The sequence below is a fragment of the Phycodurus eques genome, chromosome 9 (assembly GCF_024500275.1).
Source record: "Phycodurus eques isolate BA_2022a chromosome 9, UOR_Pequ_1.1, whole genome shotgun sequence".
NCBI lineage: Eukaryota > Metazoa > Chordata > Actinopteri > Syngnathiformes > Syngnathidae > Phycodurus > Phycodurus eques.
The window spans coordinates 16,712,113-16,733,733 of NC_084533.1; the positions used below are offsets into that span (position 1 = coordinate 16,712,113).

Here is a 21,621-nt window from a genome sequence, read left to right on the forward strand (position 1 = left end):
CAAAGAGGAACCAGACAAGGATGTCCACTCTCACCAATGCTATTTGCAATAGTTATTGAACGTCTTGCTGCCGCTATACGTCAGAATGCTAATATTAAAGGTATCTGCTCACTAGTGACAGAACACAAAATCAATCTAGATGCTGATGATATTGTTCTTTACTTACAGGAACCCAAGTATTCTCTTCAGGCAGTCTTCAATCTCATTGAAACATTTTCACAAATATCAGACTACTCTATTAATTGGACAAAATCAACAATACTCCCAATAACAGCAAATTTATGGACTCCTGCAGATCAAATCCCAGAGTACAGTATTCCTATAGGAAACATGAAGTATTTAGGTATCAATATTTCATCAAAACTCACAGAGCTAACCAATCTAAATTACACACCACTTCTGGAGAAAATCTCGGCTGATTTAAGACGCTGGAATAACTAGCCTATATCATTACTGGGAAGAATAGCTACAATAAAAATGAAAACCTTATCTCAAATAAATTATTTATTTTCAATGATTCCATTAAAACCCACATTAAAATGGTTTCAAACCTTAGAATCTGCTGTAATAAATTTTGATTCAAAAAATAAGAAAAATAGAATCAGTCTATCCACTCTTCAGAAAACTAAACAGGAGGGAGGCCTAAATGCTCCCAACTGTAAACACTATTATTTAGCTAACACAATTACAATACCTCATCAAATGGTTGCACCACTGTGAGGAGTGTGATTCTTGGCTAGAATTGGAACAAACAGACTACAACAACATCAAACTACCAAAACTCCCATTTATTTCTACAAGTCTTAAACGCCATAAATGTTTCAAGAATCCAATAATCGCATCCACCTTAATGGCTTGGTGGCAAAATTTAGAATCGACAGGATCTGTATTAGCTCCCAGTATGCTCTCCCCAATCTGTCATAATCCAGATTTCGAAATTAATAATATACCCCTTCATTTTAGTACATGGGAACAACATGGAATTAACCACCTACAAAAACTATTTAACAATAATGTTTTTAGGAGTCTTTCACTGGGTGTGGGGTCACACACTTACTGCAACAAATAACTCATGAAAATGCAAATCGCTTGTGTATCCCCTCACTTATACTCTTGTCCTGTAGACTTTTTATAATTTACACAATTAATGCCACCACACTTCAGTTGTACAGCTGGGTTCATGACCCTAGTCCTGCATGCTTCTTCTCCTGTCCTTGTCCTGTTCTATCTTGTCCTGTCCTTCCCTCGAAGGCTCTAGCACTACAGCCCCATGCAACACTCATATTTAATGTTTCATTGTTGGAGATAATATAATGATTTACTTCTCTCATCCTGTTTACAATTAGTGCTTCATCTTTTGTCTTTGTTTCTCTCTCACTTCTAGAAACTTTGTTCTGTTCGACTGATCAAGTCTGATCCTCAATAAACCTCAATTATAATACCACAGCGGAACCTTACAAACTCCACTGTGACACAGTAAAACTGTTCCGGCAAAAAAGGGATACATATTTTCCATTCTGCTTGACCTAACAGCCGAACAGGACAAAAAAAAAAAAAAAAAACAGAGGTCAGCACATTTGTGGAATTTAATCTCTAGTGACTGTGTGTAACACTTATTATTTCTTGGAGGGGTAGGTGGGGTCTACAGCTTCACTTTATAGAACCCATGTGGGGGTAAGTCAGGACAATAAGTGGCTGCACACACTCATATCTATAGACACACTCACAATAGTCAAAGCCTCAGCTAGTAGTAGTATACACCACTGTAGTTTCAATGGTTCAATTATACGTAGACACTGATGCTTTAGTGTCTTCAAAAAGGTACATGCAGGTAACTAGGAGTAATTAGCATTGCATTCAATACAGTATTTCAAAGTAACAGATGGGGAACAGAGGATGTTATGTATAGACAGTATAGCAATCGTTTGAATGCCAAAAAGTGTACAAAATGCTGGACTCCTGCGTGAGCAGTGTTCCCCAATGACAGCTTCGAGAGCTGAAAAACAAAGAAAAGTGTGTTTTTAGCCACTGAACAAATACAATGCCTTTCTTTCTCTAGTGACTTCTTCCCTCCCTTTTTAAGGTGCCAACTGTGTTCCTGATTTTCAAACAAAAACAACAAAACATTTTTTTTTATGACCGTCTTAACGCCGGCAGGAACTACAACCTCAAAGCCACAGCATTTAGGTCTTTATGTTTTAAATGGGTCATGTCTTGCCAACCAGATCACAAGAGCCCTCTCTGAGAAAGCACTTGAAAGAACTAAACAAAAGACAGAAACTGCTGGAGGTGGGATTGGGAGAGCTGCTCACACGTGCACAAGCACACGTGTTCCAAACTGGATCAGTGAGCAATCTTAACTTGTTACCAGTCACAATGTATCTCTTCTGCGTACACTACCATACACTCAGCACCAACAGACAGGTATGTAGTTGAAGGATAGAAGTTCAGAATTCAAGTTGAGAATAAAATGTATATTAGTGATTAAAGAAAATAAAAAAATAAAAATAAAAAAATATATATATAAATATATATATATATATATATATATGTTTTTTTTGTTTTTGTTTTTTTTTGGGGGGGGGCAATTGCTCGAGTACTCGATTAAATATCTGTAGGATAAGCGATTGTAAACAGATTCAATGGCAACAGCCCTAATCCCTATACATAACTACACGTTTGGGCTACGAACATTTTTTCCGCTTCAAGCCTCCGGTAGCTGGAATATATCCCACCGGGTCATCGCGGGACTTTTCCATGCAAGGTGCTCTAAAATGGCCATGTCAATCTGAAGATCCGGTCCACATGCTGGCCGTCACGTCCGACTTTTTATTTTATTACTTTCCCTTGGCTCTTCGCCTTCTCTCCGCGACGTTGACACACTCACGCTGACAATGAGGTGCTCTAAAGCAACCAAGACAGCATCCAGCTCCGGTGTACATGTTGGCTATCAAGTCTAGAGGGGTACACCCTTGACTGGTTGCCATCCAATCGCAGGGAACAAAGAAAAACAACCATTGACACTCACATTTACAGTACATCTAGAGGCACTTTAGTGTCCCTCAATGAACCTAGCATCATTGTTTTTGGAAGGAAAATCGAAGCATGGGGAGAACATGCAAACTCCACACAGGAGGACCTCCGTTGAGATTTGAACCAGGACCTCTCGAATGTAAAGCAGACATGCTAACGACTGTCCTAAGCAAATTCTATATTTGTTAATTGATATAATAAACATTTATTAATTGATAGAATAAAATGATTACGTTAATATAATAATTAAAATAAGTACCAAAGTAATCTCTAAATAATAGTCTAACAATAAAAACACCATGTGCAATAAGCCTCTGATTGTTTACCATGTGCAAAACCCTACAGAAAATGTCTGTTGCTTCAACGGTGTCTGACTACAAATGAATTACTATATAATTATCTTACCTTCAAAAGACAATATATAGCTGTGTTGAGAAGTTGACAGTGCTAACCTATGAATGACTGGGGATGGATCATCTGGGGGACAGACAGCTGTTCTAAGCTTTGAAGAGCAGATAAAAGCACGCACTTGCTACATCAGTGATGTTTTTCATCGTGTGTGAAGTCACAACCTGTCTCCCATCACTATTTTCTTTTCATCATATCCCAGATTGTTGGACCACTTTTCAGAAGTGATCCTTTCGATTAGTATTTCTGTGGTCATAGGAAGCGTGTAGGCTACTTGTCTCAGCTTCAGTACGCAGAGATGCTGTGTTCCTTTTGAATCGCACTTTTGCTTAATTGGCTGGAAGAGGACAGGAAAAGGGAGCAGCGAAGCGATAATGTCCAAATTGGCTTTTATCTTCTTTGAACATAACAGGCCTGGGTGCTTTGTTTTCCCTAAAAAGACAATGATCACACCCAGCCATGCACAATGGAATGGCAACTTGATAGAAGTAGAGGCTGGATGTTTATTAAAGAATCACAAAGAAAGCAAAGGAGAGGAACTTGTTCCGAAGCACATGCGATCTTATTCTCAATCTGAGCTGACACAGGAAAGACATATGAAACTTTGCTTTGCGATGATACATGTACTGTATATGGGCCCAAATCCTCCCACACACCCCACTATATGGGAAGCACCACAAAATAACACTGAACAGTTCCATCTTTTATTCATTGGGACATTCATGGTGAATTGAACACACATTATCTAAGAACCTGTAAGTCAGGTATGTATAGCGCCACCTCAGAGATAAATTGTTCGCTGAGACCCCTTTTACTCTTCATCTCTCCTTGTATGTGTGAATTTGTTCTATGTGCGCGGTGTGCAATACTAATTATATATATAAACTGCTGTGAAAAAGTATTGCCCCCCCTTCTCAGTTTCCCCACTTTAATGTTTAAGATCATCAAATAAATGTGAATATCAGGCAAAACTAACCAAAGTGAACTTAAAATGCTGTTTATAAATCTTGATTTCATTTATTAAGAAAGAACCCAAAAACAATTCAGTTATCTGGCCCAGTGTGAAAACGTAATGGCCCCCTAAACCTAATAAGTGGTTTGGGCATCCTCAGCAACGACAACTCAAATCAAGTGTTTTCTCTGTGGAAATATTTTGGCCCATTCTCCCTTGCAGAATTGTTTGAATTCAGCAAAAAATTGAGGGTTTTCGAGCATGAACGGCTTTTTTTGAGGTTATGCCACTGCATTTCAATCAGATTCAAGTCTGAACTTTGACTGGGCCACACGAAAATCTTCATTTTGTTTTTTTAAACCATTCAGAAGTTGACTTGCTGGTGTGTTTTAGATCGTTATCCTGCTACAGAACCCAAGTGCGCTTCAGGTTGAGGTCACAAACTGATGGCTGAACATTCTCCTTCAAGATTTTCTGGTAATGAGCAGAATTCATGGTTCCATCAATCACAGCAGGTTGTACAGGTCCTGAAGGAGCAAAACAGCCCAAGACCATCACACTACCTCTCCCATGTTTGACGGCTGGTATCATGTTCTTTTTCTGAAATACTGTGCTACATTTATACCAGATGTAACGAGACACACACCTTTCAAAAAGATCAACTTCAGTCTCGTCAGTCTATATAATATCCTCCCAAAAGTCTTGGGAATCATTCTGATTTTTCTCTCTCGCAAAAGTAAGACAAACCTTTGTGTTCTTTTTGGCCAGCAGCGGTTTTCACCTTAGAACTCTGACATGGAGGCCATTTTTGCCCTGTCTTTTCCTTATTGTTGTGTCATGAACACTGAGGCAAGGGAGGCCTTCAGTTCTTTAGAATTTGTCCTGAGTTACTTTGTGGCCTCCTGGATGAGTCAATTATGTTCTCTTGGGGTCATCTTTGCAGGCCGGCCACTCCTGGGAAGGTTTACCACTGTTCTATTTTTTCTGCATGTGAGGATAATGGTTATGATTCGCTGGAATCCTAAAGCTTTAGAAATGGCTTTTGCAACCCTTTAGGGTTAGGGTTAGATGTCAGTTACTTTATTTCTACAATGTTCTGGAATTCCTTTGCATCGTATCATTTTGTTGGAGCTTTTTTAGATCTTGTCCAACTTGATTTAGATTCTGTTTAAGGGATTTCTTGATTGAACAGGTCTGGAGGTAATCAGGCTTGGGGATGATCAGTGAAAATTTACCAAAGATTTTGATTAGCCATAATTAATTCATGATTTCACAAGGGGGGTAATGACTTATTCACACCAGAATACTGCCAATACTTTTTCACACACACACACACACAGTAGAGTGAATTGTTTTCTCCTTGCGGGTTTACAATCAGTGTAGAAACGTAAAATTGAACCAGCTCGACTGAAATGATGTTGAATTGATGGGACGCTGCTACATCTAGTGGCTCTATGAGAGAACTGCAAAGACCAAGCAATCAGTCATATTTACATGCATTTGCATTTGTGTGTGATTATTTTAACAGTAAGTAATGAAAATAAGTCATTAACTGGTTGCTCACTATTAACATGCGCTTTGTAATTATGTAAGACCATATTAGCAAATTATTAAATGTTTACATATTTCATTCTGATTAAATTGCTTTTAAACTATCATTAATATGACCATTTATTTGACCAGAATCATTTTTTTTTTCTTCATCAGTAGTCTTAATATATTTAATGTTGTGATCATATTCTGCAATACTTAACACTGAAACATCGCTATCTTTGAATCTTTGAATTACTGGCTGGAGTGAGTGGCAATGGAGTGTGACAACGAGCTTTCACAAAAAGGAGAGTACGGAAGGAAGATGATAGTACGGTGCTTTGCTGTGTTATTACTATTTTCTTGCTGTCATTGCACTGTTTAGGAACTGTTGAATTATTGAATTTAGTCATATTGAAAACAAAAGACAATAATTAAGGAATATAAATAAAGTTGTAAAAATAGTTTGTGGCTGTCGTTTTTGCGTGTGCAAAGCATTCTGGGATTGATGACGCACAGTATAATGGTTGCTGTCTGCTGTCGTACATTGCTGCCCTTATTGCACAGTTGTAAAATGTCCTTTATTGCAATAAAGTTAAAAACAAATAACATTGCTGCCCTCTGCCGAGGCGAAGACTGCCGGACACCTAGCGACAGCTTCTTTCTTAACTATTCTTTACGATCTTTTTATGGTTTAATAAATGTGTTTTGTGCTTGAAACGCTTCTCCAGCCATGTGCATCATAACTTCTGTGAGAATGTGTCCAACTGAGTTCTGTTACTTATATTTGTCAATTGTAAATCCACATATACACCAAGGAAGAAAATTCAGAACTAGGAAGGACAAGCAGAAAACTACTGGCCGAGCATGGTATATTAAAATAAAACTTTTCAAATTACTTTCAAAACAAAGAATACATTTTCCAGTTTTACTTTGTCATATAAGCAGAAAGAAAAACGAGTAGTATATCAGCCTTTCCAAAACCTTTCGAGCCTTGCACTCCCTTCAACGTCCAGACAGTTGGCCCACCGTCCTCTCCGCAGCACACACCCTAAATCTGAACTAAATCAACATTTAACAAAAATATAGAAAACTGAACAACGACTAAAGGACAAACTAATGTTGAAAATCAGTCATCCATCTCGCAACACAAATGTCACTGCAGTTTTTTAGGCTTACCAGTATACTCTGTGAATTAATGAGACCACAAGATGCAGACAAAAGAATGAAAGGGAATGGAGGCTGCTGATTGGATCAAAGCAGGAAGACGGTCGGACGGACACAAAACAAGTGAACTGAAATGTCAGGTCAAAGTAAATAAATGACACACAGTCCATACAATGTCAGGTTATAGTTCTCTTAACGTGTGCTCATCTGTGTTTTCTCTCTCTGTGTGTCTGTGCTGAAGACGGTTGGGCTTAATCCACCTCCTTACATACTTAGGTGCCATCAATATACTCTGCATGCAGTATTCAGTAACTCCATTGACTTTGCTCTTCCATTGTGCTTGCTTTGGGGTGTGATTTTAATTTCATTTTCAGCATGCAGGTGCTCCAGGTTCACACACATCTGAAATGAATCATCCTCTATTCTAAACGACATGAAAACTTATTCTACAAAGCTTTGCAATACAAACTGTATAAGTCCTTAACTGGTGGTCTGGTGTTGAACCTCAAGTGGCTACTGGTGGGGGGGTTCTGGTTACTTCAAAGGCGGGCATTTGTCTTATTGTCAACTGAGCCAAATTGTAATGAGCAGCCAGCACAAACGTGTGTACCACCTCGACTTGCAATCACTTAACCCATCACAAAAAACACACAAATGCCAAGGAAAAGGCAAAATATGCTTGTGTAGTTAATCAGATCGATGATCTTAAGTCTCAGACAAATATTCCTGGGAAAAAATGTTCTCTGACCTCAATAGTGTTGAAAATTTTAAGGATCCGGTTCTTCTGTATTCTGTTCAGAAATTGGAAATGAGGGGGACATGATACAGTGTTCCAGCCTTTTCGCATTTTCTACTTGCAAATTCACTTATTCACTAATTATTGTTTGCTGAAAAACTTGCCTATTCTGCGTATCTGTGCTCTTTCTAAAAAGCCCCAAGATGCCACAATCTGGCACTAATGCCCTGTCTAACAGAAAAGAAGGGCTTTGGCGCCATCTCGGTACCAAGGAACTATGGTGAAGTGACACTTTTTCGACTGAGAAACAAGTGTTGTATTGTCAGGGAATAGCTAAATTTGGCCTTGGAGGCGAAATAAATTATAAGAGTTGTCACGATATGTATGGTTACAATTCAGGTGCAATTTTTCCAAATCAAATAATCTGTAAGCCATTTAATGTTATAAAATGAGGACTGAAATGATAAACTCTTTTGGGATCATAGTTTGCGGTATATAAGCTATTAAAATAGGCAATAATAAACCTTTTTAGGAGGGGTTCAATTTCTTGCAAAATTTCGCTATTCGCAGCAGTACTTCATCCCTATCCCTGATAAATAGAGCAGGATTACTTTTTTTTTTTCTGAAACCAAAATAAATGTGTTCACCTTTTATGAATTGAATTGTTTTACTAGAGCATCAGTTTAGTTTAGAAACAGTTACATCTTCCATTTACAAAAAAAAACCTGAAGCAGAAGAGCGTTTTAATAACGATGAGTTAATGCAATTTCTAACAAAGTGTAACTATCAACTGTGAAACAACGTCTGCTTCAGCAACTATTGTATTGAGAAAAATTGTAAATCTGACTGTCAGTGTAGCATCAGACGGTCTGTTTGAGGGAGGCCAGACGCTTCCTGATGAGCTTATTCTCCTCCACCATCTTGGAGATGGTACTGAGAACAGATAGCTTTGCCTGTCCAAAAAGCAGAACCAGTAAGAAATGTTTCAGTATCGTATTTTTTTAGATAGCTGCTACTATGAAAAAGTAACTGTTTTCACTATCCGTTTTCTGTACCGTTTATCCTCACTAGGGTCGCGGGCGAATTGGAGCCTATCCCAGCTATCTGCGGACGAGAGGCGGGGTACACCCTGAACTGGTCGCCTGACAATCGCAGAGCACATATAAACAAACAACCATTCGCGCACACATTCACACCTAAGGGCAATTTAGAGTATTCAATTGCACACGTTCACACCTAAGTGCAATTTAGAGTATTCAATCAACCTACCATGCATGTTTTTGGGATGTGGGAGTAAACCGGATTTCCCGGAGAAAACCCACGCAGGCACGGGGAGAAGATGCAAACGCCACACAGACGGGGCCGGGATTTGAACCCCAGTCCTCAGACCTGTGAGGCAGATGTGGCAACCAGTCGCCCACCGTGGATCTGGAAGACCCTTATCCTCTTCTTCTAGTCCAATTTAAAACATTAAAACATTAAATTGGACTAGATTATAGGACTATTATTCAAATAATATACTGTGTCCCTTATTAAGTAATGAGCATGACATATGTATCTCTGTGCTTTGCAGTGTCTGCATTAATGTGTCAAGACTTCGAAGAGTACTGGTCATCATAAACATTCTCTGTCATTACCAATCAACTACTGTACCATCTCTTTGTCGCTGCTGGTTTCGCTTTGGGGTCTTTGTGAAAAAAAGAAAGGATCTTCAACAGGTTCACAATTCATCTCTGCAACTGACGAAACAAAAGCTCAGTGTTATTGTGGTACATGCTTGCTTATTTTATTTTCTAATTGTAATACTGGAATGACGAAACTGGCCAGGCTTTTAATGTGTTCTCGCCTCAATGAACTTTGTTCAACAAAAGATACATTCAAGTAATGGGCTTGCTTAAATGACTGCTTGCGAATGGAAGGCTTGGTATACAGGCTAGCCAGATGGTTGCTATTAAATATAAACTGCAATACTGCAAAACATTATTTTGCCACAAATGTTTATTATTATTATTATTATTATTTTAGTTTTACCTTTGGGCTGCGTGAACATGTTTCCACTGGGTGTCTCCTGACTGCTGCTATGTTTGGCCAAAGACAGTTTGGCTCGCTTTGGCAATTTGACTTTGAGAAGGCCCAAGCTTTTGTCGTGTCTCGTCCTCTTTTCCCGACGCTTGCTTCGAAGCATTCCATTGCCAGCACGCCTCTCTTTCTGTTCCGCTTCTTCTCCTTGACTTGACTTACAATGTGCGCCCAAAGGTGGTAACTTCGCTTTTTTATTCGACATCATGAAGGCTTGAAAGTGAATATGTACAATTAAACTGTCCTTTATGTAATACTACTGCCAGCAGGTGGCGGCAGCACCCAATCAGGACGATATAAAACAAGGTCGGAGGTGACGAACCAGCATTATGACTGAAGCAAAAAAAACATCTTAAATATGATTCAGCAAGAATTTATTATTTAATTACCTTTTTGTACTTCATTTTGTTTTTCAGCATATGTATATTCATGGCGGCACGGTGGACGACTGGTTAGAGTGTCAGCCTCACAGTTCTGAGGACCCAGGTTCAATCCCCGGCCCCGCCTGTGTGGAGTTTGCATGTTCTCCCCGTGCCTGCGTGGGTTTTCTCCGGGCACTCCGGTTTCCTCCCACATCCCAAAAACATGCATTAATTGGAGACTCTAAAATTGCCCGTTGGTGTGACTGTGAGTGTGAATGGTTGTTTGTTTCTATGTGCCCTGCGATTGGCTGGCAACCAGTTCAGGGTGTACCCCGCCTCCTGCCCGATGACAGCTGGGATAGGCTACAGCACGCCCGCGACCCTCGTGAGGAGAAGCGGCTCAGAAAATGGATGGATGTATATTCATTAATCTTTTTTGTACTTTCTACTGCGTGTGAGCATTTTCACCACAACTATAATTGTAACTCATAGTACGATATCCTTGATGCAAAATATAATATAGTACACAGATTTATTATAAATTTCTTATTAACAAGTCATCAAATTTAAATTAAAAAAAATAACTCAATTACATTAATATATATTATATGTAGAATTATACAAGATGCATTTAAATGCTCTGAGGTCCCAATTAAACCTCATACACACACAAAATGCCACTCGCTCAGCTAGAATTAGCCACAGTGCTATAGATTACTGAGTCGGCAGACTCTCCCATTTGGCACCTAGATGGAAAAGAAAGTAGGAATGAGTCCCTTCAGTTACGTTCACTACATGTCACTCTGCATCAATATCGTAAGTGTTTTACAGCATGGGTAATAAACCTACCTGGATTCTTGTGATCTGTTTTTGTCCGAATGAGGTTTTTTCACGTCAATGGTGACTGTAGAGTAGGTAACCTCATCATTCTCATTGGAAATGGACAAGTGGTTATTACGTGACTGTGGGTGTGAGCGTTGGCATCTGGTTTTCATGTGTCCATACACATGCATCACATTGTCATGTTGTTTCTTCGAGTATTTTCGTGCCAGAGGTTGAGGAGATGTTGTATAAAAGTTGATGTTGGTATAAATGCCATTGGACTGATCTTCAGTGGCGGTAGAGCTGACTTCTTGAAAAGGAACCATCGCCTGATAGGTCATTATTAATGAGTGATTAGTTTATGTGCAAGACAGCAAAACACAAAAATATGAGCAATGTCCTTGGAAGTAAAATCTTAGTATTTTACTGTATAGGCTATGTGCAATTTCTAGCAACCTAACAAGTGGCAACAATTGTTTTTCTTCCAATACTGTATGTACTGCTACCTATATTGACCATTTTAGGGTGGTCACTGAAATTTGGACATCGTCAAAAGGATTGTTGCTGGTTGTTAATTATATTTGTGGAGAGTACTTCCAAAAAAAAACAACAACAAAAAACAGCCAAGATGCAGAGGGTGTCCATTGTCCTGGCCGTAACATCTCATCCCTTCTATTTGCAAAATAGGTAGGCCAGATGGTCTCATCAAGTTGTCTCTCTTAAATGCTTGCTGTGACGAGAAGCTACCGGGATGATAAACAGAAGCTACCCGGAAGATAATCAGCACCATCAAATTGAATGCCAAAGGTGGAGTGCACCCTCCTGGTTGCAGTGAACTTCAAATATCTTGTTCTTGACGAGTAAGGGAATGATGAATGATGATGAATGGTGAAGGACAGGGTGACGGGCTTTAAACAGACAAATACTAAATCCAATTAAGTTGCGACATTGTGTAAAATGTAAATAAAAACAATACAATTATTTGCAAATCCTTTTCAAATTTTATTTAATTGAATACACTATGAAGGCAATGTTCAAACTGATATTATGTACTTTGTTTGTTGGAAATATTTACTCATTTTGAATTTGATACCTGCAACACGTTCCCAAAAAGTGGGGACAGGGGCATGTTTAGCACTGCGTTACATTACTTTTCCTTTTAACAACACTCAATAAGCATTTGAGCACTGAGAGCAGTGCCACCTGAGGGATCGTAGGTTACAAGCTTTCAGTGTTGGTTAACGGCCGTGCCGCTTACGTGCAGGGATTTCTCTAGATTTTCAGAATCTTTTTATATTATGGACTGTCCATCCATCAATTTTCAACACCGCTTATCCTGGTTAGGGTCGCGGGGCTCTGGAGCCTATCCCAGCTGACTTCGGACGAACGGCAGACTACACCCTGAACTGGTCGCCAGTCAGTCGCAGGGCACATATAGAAACGGACAACCATCCACACCATCACTGAGTGGGAACTGAACCCACGTTGCCTGGACCAAAGTCAGGCGAGTGTACCACTACACCATCAGTGACTATATTATGGACCGTATATGATGAAATCCATAAATTCCAATTGTATGATGAGAAACCTTTTTCTTAAACTGTTGGACTATTTATTAACGCTGCTATTCACAAAGTGGTGAATATTTCCCCATCATTGCTTGTGAACAACTAAGTCATTCATTTTATAAGCAATCATGACACAAAGCTGTTTCCAATTAACCTGTTCACCGTTGGAATGCTCCAAACAGTTTTTTTTTTTTTTTTTTTTAGCATTCCTCAACTTTCCCAGTCATTTGTTGCTCCTCTGTCATGTTTTTTTGGAACGCGGTGCATGCATCAAATTCAAAATGAGAGAATATTTGCAGAAAAAAAAATAATCCAATAACAATTATCAGTTTGAATGTTAAATATTTTGTCTTTGTACTGTATTCATTTGAATATAGGTTGAAAAAGATTTGAAGATCTTTGTATTGTGTTCTTTTTTAAAAAAACTTTTTTTTACCTTTTACACAAAATGTCCCGACTTCATTGCAATTGGGGTTTGTTTCTTGAAATTCAAAGTAGAGACACTACTGCTCTCCATTAAGAGGAGACAACCGAGGTGGCTTGGGCATCTATTTTTCAGGCATCTACCTGTGGAGGTGAAAAGGTCCAACCGGGAGGGGACCTCTGAGTAGACCAAGCACCCACTGCAAGGACTACCGTACAGTATAGCCTTTTTACACTGTCTGCAAAAGCTGGTATTTTTTCCACCTTTTCCTCATGTTGTTGTTTTGTATAAATGGCACTAACACAGAGTTGGGGGACTGTGCCGCTCTGCCTTCAGAGGTAGCACAAGAGCTGGAAGGGCACCAGAACCCCCAAAGCCTAAATAAAAGGCATAGCCAGAAAAGTAAGTCAGAGGTTTGACATTTCACACCCGACACTCAACGTCAGCACCAGCCCTTTAGTGCTGATGTCACACATCATAATAATCTGATTTCAGGATGCCAGCTCTGTGTCAAATCACACAGTTGGAGGAATATGCCTTATAGGCAAGGTTTTGTGAAAACAAACAACAATTGGCTTTTCCGCTATGGGGGTTGTCTGTATAAAAAAGGCTTGTCTCACAGCTGGCCAGGGATTGCCTCTGTGGTGAAACTAGGAGAGTTGGCCAGGGACAGCAAAGTCAGACCAAGTAGAGTAAGTAAGTAGAATAAAATGATGCTTGGATGGATGGACGATACAAACCTTTTTTCCTGTCTTCCTCTGTTTTTTCCTACAACAGGAATAAAATAGTCAAATCATTTAAATATTATGAAAAGCAGCATTTTGTTTAACAAATTATTTGGGGGGCGGGGGATCTTCCATTGACAAATGGGCTTCTCTTCAGATGAAAACTTGAATTTTTAACATTTGCACTACAGTATTGCTGTATTTTAGTAATCTTCTGTGTCCTATACTTTATGGTATATATGAAGTATTTTTAAGCATATACTGTATGAAGCCGTGTTAGGTACAGGGTCCAGAGATTTGGGGACCCGTGAAAAACAAGATTTTGGGCACCACCACTTCAATGTGGCAAATTGAAAAAGATATTTCCCAGGGCCCCTGTCAGTAATGGGCCCTGAGAATGTTTCGTCCTTACAGCACTTGGTTAGGAAATAGGGATCCACAAAGTTGCACAGCACTTGAACTACAAGCATAGAGAGGAAGTGCAAAAATACCCATGTTTGTTAGATGTCAAAAATAGGTTACTTGTGAACTGCTGAGTCACACACACAATCACTCACTATATCAGCGACCTACCAGAGAAAAAGAAGAGCTAGAACAAGTATACCAAAGATACAGGCTCCAAGTCCAGCAAGTATTCGGACAGACAGATGACCTGTGGAGATAAAATTAGGTAGGTACTGTAGGTGTACTGACAAGCACAAAATAGGACATTTCACTATGATGTCACATATACCTAACTTGCGGGTGGAAATAGACTGAACTTTCTCAGATAGCGCCCCTAATAAACAAACCCTTCCACGTCATTTTTCCAAGGTAGACCAATAGAGAAAACATGAAAAATGGTTTTAATGATAATTTTGGTCTTCTTCTCTGCCGCTGTAGTTTGTGTGCAGTGTCAGTTGAAAAGAAGAAGTTACAGTCGGTGAAGTCAATTGCTTTTGAAGGGAGAAAGAACGGCAACCATAATTTACATTTCAACAGTTGAGTTGGTTCAAAAAGTTAACATGATAAGTGTGGGGGAGTGGCTGACTACATATAGGCCTCTTACTTTTGTTGAAACCAGAAGTTTACATACACTTCCATTTTAGTTCTCTGGTCGGTGCTTTTTTATCATTTTCCTTTATATGAGTAGTTCGATGGTGTAATTTGGTTCCGTGCAGTTATGCAAGGTACAGCAACATATATTCTACATATAAAAAAAACCTCGCAATATATTTACTGCATAAATAAATGCTGTATATGTTGATTATTTTGACTTGGCCATTTTATAAGTAACTCACATGCTGAAAAAGTGTGGACACCCCTGGTGTATGTAAATCTCTGGTTTCAACTGTATATTTGACAGGGATGAAACACAAACCAGAATTATTTTCCTCCTTTAAAAGTAGGACTTTCGTTGAGTTGATGACCTCAAGTTGGCTCCGGGCCTGGCAGAGATAGATTCCAGTGTGGGGCGTTTCCATGGCGGGAAGAGACAGCATCTGTCCCGCACCCACTTGGAGGAGGGAGCTGGAGCTGGTCCACTTGTACCAGATGTAGCTGTGGGTGGCAGGGTTGGCTGTGTTGCTGCACATCATGTTGACACGACTGCCCTCAGCAGCACTTGGCAGATCTGGTAAAACCAAGAAGTTTGATGGAAAATATGAAAAAGTCAAGTCCGGTGTTAGATGAAAAATGAGACCAAAAAAACAACAACAACAACAACAAAAAAACAAGTCAATGATAATGATAATCTGCTGTCATTCAGGTCCCCCACAAACTGAAATGTCAGTTCAAATATGAGAACTGTGAAATGTGTGACAATCTAACATAACACTTCTATCACAATATTTTTATGTGGAGCAAAATATTTGGACACCTGGCCCACATGAAGTAAAAAAGGAAGAAAAGATGGATATACTGTAATTTATGTCACTCCTTCAGATTTGTATCTTGTCTTATTTGTGGAGAGCCAGTAATTTAGTATGATTTCGTACAAAACAATGTTTTATAATTATTACAACACTGGGATCTTTTGCGATTACTGCACTTGAAATAACTATCACAGGTAAGCGTAAGAAGTTAAAAGATTGGATTGGTCATGTGACTCACGTCACAGCAATATGCAAGTTGGTTTGCTGTTGAGAATCGTCAGTACACCAATAAATCCAAATGAAACATATATGAGATCATCATCTGAGAATACATACACTGCACATCCAGGTTGAGCTCAGTCGATTTACCAAACGTGATGCCCTTCAAGCTGATATTGTTGGAGGCCTTACAATGATACAGTCCACTGTGACTGGGCTGAAGGAGCGAGATGGTGTGACTTGGTCCGGAACTTAGCAATTGATTGCCCTTATACAGGCTGTAGCCAGTTGGTGGAATGGGTGGGTTGGCATCGCCGCTGCAGCCGAGAGTTACGGCACTTCCGTTGATGACATCTCCTGGTGGCGTAATTGACAACACAACGTTGCTCGGAGCATCTGATTAAAACAAAAACAAAGTTCATCAACACAGAGAATTAAAACTTAGATCAACATTTCATTTATCGCACAATGAGACAACACCTCACTAAGAGTGGGAGAAAATAACTATATTGGGATATATTGATTGTGATCTAGTGCATAATCAGTAGACAACAAATACGATCACTGTCTGACATCAGCAATGTGCACTTGCGGTCTTATTGAACAATTTGACATTTTGATATGAATGAAAAATGCCAACATACTAATGAATCACTAATGAAAACATGTTCTTATTACAATGCATTTTTGCCAGCTGAATGTGAGCAAGAAAGTACACGCTGGATTGGTCGTGAGTAATTTGTAGGGCACATAGAGACATGGTAACAACAGCTCAGGATCAAACCCAAACCCCTTCAGCTTGGGAGACATCGACTCAACCAACTGAGCCATGCCGCCCCAAACAAACAAACAAGCAAACCTTCACACTTATATTTTAATGCCTACGGGCAACTTTCAGTCTTAAATTCCCCTAACCTGTATGTTCAAAATAGCCACAACTGTAGATACATTTTCTAACTGTATGACAACAACGCAGATGAATGTATGATTTTAACCATGCCGTCCTGCACATTAAAAGGTCTGTAATGTTGCTGTTGATTTCTGCCTTGAAAAGAGTCAACAAAAACTACTCACATTGAACATTTAGAGCCACAGAGGCCGATTTGATCTTTTCTTGTCCGAGGACAGCACAGTAGTACCTCCCAGAATCCTTTCTGCTGGCCTGGAAGAACGGGTGTGGTACCACTTTTCCATCTCGGTACCAGACATGCAACAGCATGCCGCAATCGATCCTGCAAGTCAGGCTGACAGACTGCCCCTCTGTCACAGTGCTTGGCTCCACAGCAGCGGTCAGTTCTGCCCCAGAAAGTCGCGATTAAGAGACGTTCGAATGGCACCCAAAACTAGGCCTGGGCGATATTGCCTTAAAACAAAATCTGCATTTTATTTTTTCACAAAAATGCCACTGTTTAAAAGAAGCCATTAAAAAATCGCAATGAACAATCAATCAATAAAACCCACTAATCGCCCAGCCCTATTTAAAAGTAAAAGTGCCTGTACCTTTTACTGACAGATAAAGTGTATTTTTGCTCGTCCAACTCTTCAGTGCCGTCACAAAATGAAATAGGTAATGTCCTTCATCAGCACGTTTTATGTTATGGATCTTCAGACTGCAGTCTTTCCAGGACTTGCCCACATATTCAAAATGGCGTGGGGTGGCAGAGGTTTTGATATACCTGCCTGAATCCCACCGGGCTTGAAACCAGCGAGTTGAAGTGACAATGTGAAAAAGAGGGTAATCATACTGGCACCTCACAAGCACTGTCGTCCCTTCCAAGGCACACTGATTCTCGAATGTCACTCCCCAGTCTCCACTCAATACACCTTTAGAGCAAAGGAAGTCAGTACGGATGAACATTATTCACAAAAATGTCAGGCATGACAGGAAGAATTATGATTATACAGCCAAAATCCAGCTTTAACCAATTTTGGGTCATTACAGGGTTTTGATGTCTCATAAAATAAATAGTTACATCTCTGATAACACAGTTAAAATGAAGCTTACCTGAAATGAATACCAAAATAATCCTACTTTCCTTCATTGTCAAATCAACCTGAAACACACTCCATTTGTTAGAAGACGATTCAAATTAATGTAAAACAAAAAAAATATATATAACCATTACGCACCTACTAACGCACTGTCCATTAACAAGAAACAGTGAGTGGTCTGAAAAAGCAGAAGTGAGGATGGAAGGAGTCCCCCTCTGCTTCCGCTCTCATGAGAGTTAGGGCACAGTCAACAAGTTGTTGATTTTAGAAAATATATCAAAAACTGGCTGAGTAATTAAAAAGGTTTAGGTAAATGTTCGTCTTAGATTGTTTAATTTTGTTAGACACTGCTAGATTAAGTGTATAAGCTTTTGACTCTGTATACCAGAATCATCTGCTAGACAAACTGGGTTTGCTTCTGTTAGGGTTAGTGTAATATGATGGTACGATCCATAAAACTGGGAAGTTGTGAATTTCTAAACCTCAGCTAGTAAAAGTATTACACATATACATATATATGTGTTTATATAAATAAAAAATGTGCACACACACACACATACTGTGATTGGCTGGTGACCAGTTCAGGGTGTATACCGCCTCTCGCCCGAAGATAGCTGGGACAGGCTCCAGCACGCCCGCGACCCTTGTGAGGATAAAGCGGTACAGAAAATGGATGGATGGATATACTGTACATATATTGTATACAGTCAAATTCGGTAGTGGGAAAAGTTTTGGCATGGTGACCGACCAGTTAGCAAATCCATCTCGCAGTTCTGAGGTCGAGGGTTGAAATGCCTCCCTGTGTGGAGTTTGCATGTTCTCCCTCTGCCTATGCGGATCTTCTCCAGGTACTCTAGTTTCCTCCCACATTCCAAAAACTTGTATGGTCAATTGAAGACTAAATTGTCCGTAGGTGTGAATGTCATTGTGAATGGTTGTTTGTCTATAGAGGTATGTGAGGTATGCGATTGGCTAGCGACCACATCAGGGTGTACCCTGGCTCTCGCCCAAAGTCAGCTGGGATAGGCTCCAACACACCCGTGACCCGAGTGGGGATAAGCCATCCATCCATCCATCCATCCATTGTCTTGCGCTTATCCGAGGTCGGGTCGCGGGGGCAGCAGCCTCAGCAGGGAAGCCCAGACTTCCCGCTCCACAGCCACTTAGTCCAGCTCTTTCGAGGGGATCCCAAGGCATTCCCAGGCAAGCAGAGAGATGTAGTCTCTCCAGCGTGTCCCGGGTCGTCCCCGGGGGTCTTCTCCCCCGTGATAGATGGATGAAAAAGTCACCACTAGCTTTGTTTTTAGAATGGTGTCGTGTTAAATACTTATTTCAGCCGCAGTATATCCTCAAATTTATGCATTTTATCACTAAGAATTAATAACAAATTCTTCCTTAGTACAAGCAGTCACACAATACCTTGTGGGAGAGTGTGAATAAGACCGTACCATTTACACTATTGGGCGGCAGGTTGACAGTTTCACTGAAAGCAAAGGGCAACAAAAGAAATGCAAAACAGAAATGCAGTGGATACTACCATGAATGACACTCCTAAAACCTAAGAGTAGTAGATAACACGTTATGTAAGAACCATGTTAATGGCCAACCCTCACAATTATTTATAAGAAATTGCATGATAATTTTATGGTTTTTCACCAGTTTATGTCTCACATTTTTGGGGGAACACACAAACATACAACCCGCTTGTCAGTCATCTGTGAATGCCTTTACACTCCACTTATCCAAATGACAGGTATTAGTAAAATAAAGTTGTATTGAATGATTGATTGATTTACTCAAAGGAGTGTGTGTTTTTATGGGAAGATTCCCAAGCCACAGCATTAGCTCTTATTCCCCACGGCCATTCATGACAAACCAGTCGGTTCAGATGTGGCTTTTACACACACACACAAGAGCGGAGTGGTTCAAAGCTAATATTTTACAGACCAGTAAAAACAGTACTATAATAAACAGCGGCTTTATGGAGCAACATGTGAGGGTCTGTGATTCAAAGAGCCAATGATTTTTGTGTCAAAAAACGTTATCATATTGGCTCTATGAGTTAGAGCACCTTTCGTCGACCTTACACCTCCATAATATTGCGAAAAGCATAAAGAGGCAGTGATGACTTTAATAACATCTCCGCATTTCCTTCTGGGCAATAAACCTCATTTGTTAGCCAAACCTTATGCTGGTTTAAATCACAAAACCTTTTAACTGTAATATTCCAGTAAAATATGGTAGTTCTCTGAAATATTGTGAAACGTTGCCTAAATATGCATTTGCTAGAATATATGGTTCTCTGAAAACCCGGTAATTAATTCCCAGAATGCACATGAAACCCAGTTGTGTGCTTTCCTACAAAAGTGTGGCTTGAAAACAGATTGTCCTCTTTTGGCTGACAATTTAATAAATATTGGAATAGGGAGGTGCACTTGAGGACATGTTTTGAGAAGAATTCTTCTGAGGCATTTTGTTCACTGAGCCCTCTATCTACAACTGAAATGCGCACCTTTGATGAGTGCGAAGGCCATAAATGTATTGTCTTAGCCAAGATGCACTTCATGCACCCATAGGGCAATTAGAACTATTGTTTGAAATACTATTGTTTTCTCCGGGCACTCCGCTTTCCTCCCACGTCCCAAAGATATGCGTGGTAGGTTGATTGAAGACTCTAAATTGCCCTTTGGTGTGAACGTGAGTGCGAATGGTTGTTTGTTTCTCTGTGCCCTGCGATTGGCTGGTGACCGGTTCAGGGTGTACCCCGCCTCCCGCCAGAAGATAGATGGGATAGGCTCCAGCAGCCTGTGACCCTAGTGAGGATTAGCGGTAAAGAAAATAGATGGATAAATGAAAATAACATTCACAGGACAGGCAAGGAAAAAAGTAAGCGAAACCTCTCGGTTACAGATTCTCGCAGAGCTAATGAGAGGCAGGTGTGAGCCAACCTGGAGTCCAATCAAAAGGTCAAGCTTGGAGGTGTGTCTCAAAGCTGCTCTGGCTACTAGAAAATACAAACCACATTAGAATTGTCTCCTGTCAAGAAGCACTGCCTGATGTATACCATGCCCTGCTCAAAAGAGGTCTCAGAATACCTACGATAAAGTTTTGTTGAGTTGTATAAAGCGGGAAATGGTTGCAAAAGTATCTGTAAAAGTTTTGATATTAATCAGTTAATCTTTGGACTAATTGTCCAAAAAAGGAGAACGTTCAGCACTGTTGGTTCTCTTCCTCTATGTTTGAAGTTTGCTCAAGAGCCGTCTTGTAAAGATGACTGCAAAGAGCACAGCGCAGAATCCTCAATGAGGTAAAAAATAGAAAAGAGAAAGACAAAAAAGAACCCCAGAGTGCCACCTGAATACCTGCAGATATGACTGGCACATGCCAAAAACTCCGTTAACAAATAAAGTGTGGTAGATTTCCAGGTGTGGCTCAGGTGTAAACCAGCCCGAGCCAACCTGGAGTCCAATCAATGAGAAAAGATTGGCGGTGTGACTTAAAGCTGTTCTGGCCACTAGAAAACACACCAGGTTAGAATTGTCTCCTGTCAAGAAGGATTGCCTGATGTGTAACATGCATTATTCAAAAGAGCTCTCAGAAGACCTACAATAACGAATTGTTGACTTGTGTAAAGCTGGAAAAGTTTACAAAAGTATCTCTAAATGTATTGATGTTCATCAGTCCACAGTTAGACAAACGGTCTATGAATGGAGAAAATGCACCAATGTTGCTTATATTCCATACATAAAAC

The 21,621-nt window shown here is 39.9% G+C and overlaps 1 protein-coding gene across 3 annotated transcripts; it reads right to left on the reverse strand.

Annotated features, from left to right (window-relative positions):
• Positions 1-10,418: 10,418 nt before the first annotated feature.
• LOC133407740 (B-cell receptor CD22-like) lies at positions 10,419-18,051 on the reverse strand. Of its 3 annotated transcripts, none has more exons than XM_061685935.1 (10): positions 18,009-18,051; positions 17,884-17,932; positions 17,379-17,702; positions 16,953-17,174; positions 16,029-16,274; positions 15,167-15,418; positions 14,380-14,458; positions 13,822-13,849; positions 11,117-11,418; positions 10,419-11,013 (listed from the first exon to the last, which is right to left on the reverse strand). In XM_061685935.1, exons 2-10 carry the CDS (start codon positions 17,918-17,920, stop codon positions 10,953-10,955), a joined length of 1,551 nt encoding a protein of 516 aa, XP_061541919.1. In that variant the 5' UTR covers positions 17,921-17,932; positions 18,009-18,051; the 3' UTR covers positions 10,419-10,952. The 3 variants fall into 3 exon arrangements, with proteins under 3 accessions (XP_061541919.1, XP_061541917.1, XP_061541918.1); XM_061685933.1 differs by having other exon boundaries at positions 15,996-16,274; XM_061685934.1 differs by lacking the exon at positions 18,009-18,051 and having other exon boundaries at positions 15,996-16,274; positions 17,884-18,000.
• Between the last annotated feature and the right edge of the window lie 3,570 nt (positions 18,052-21,621).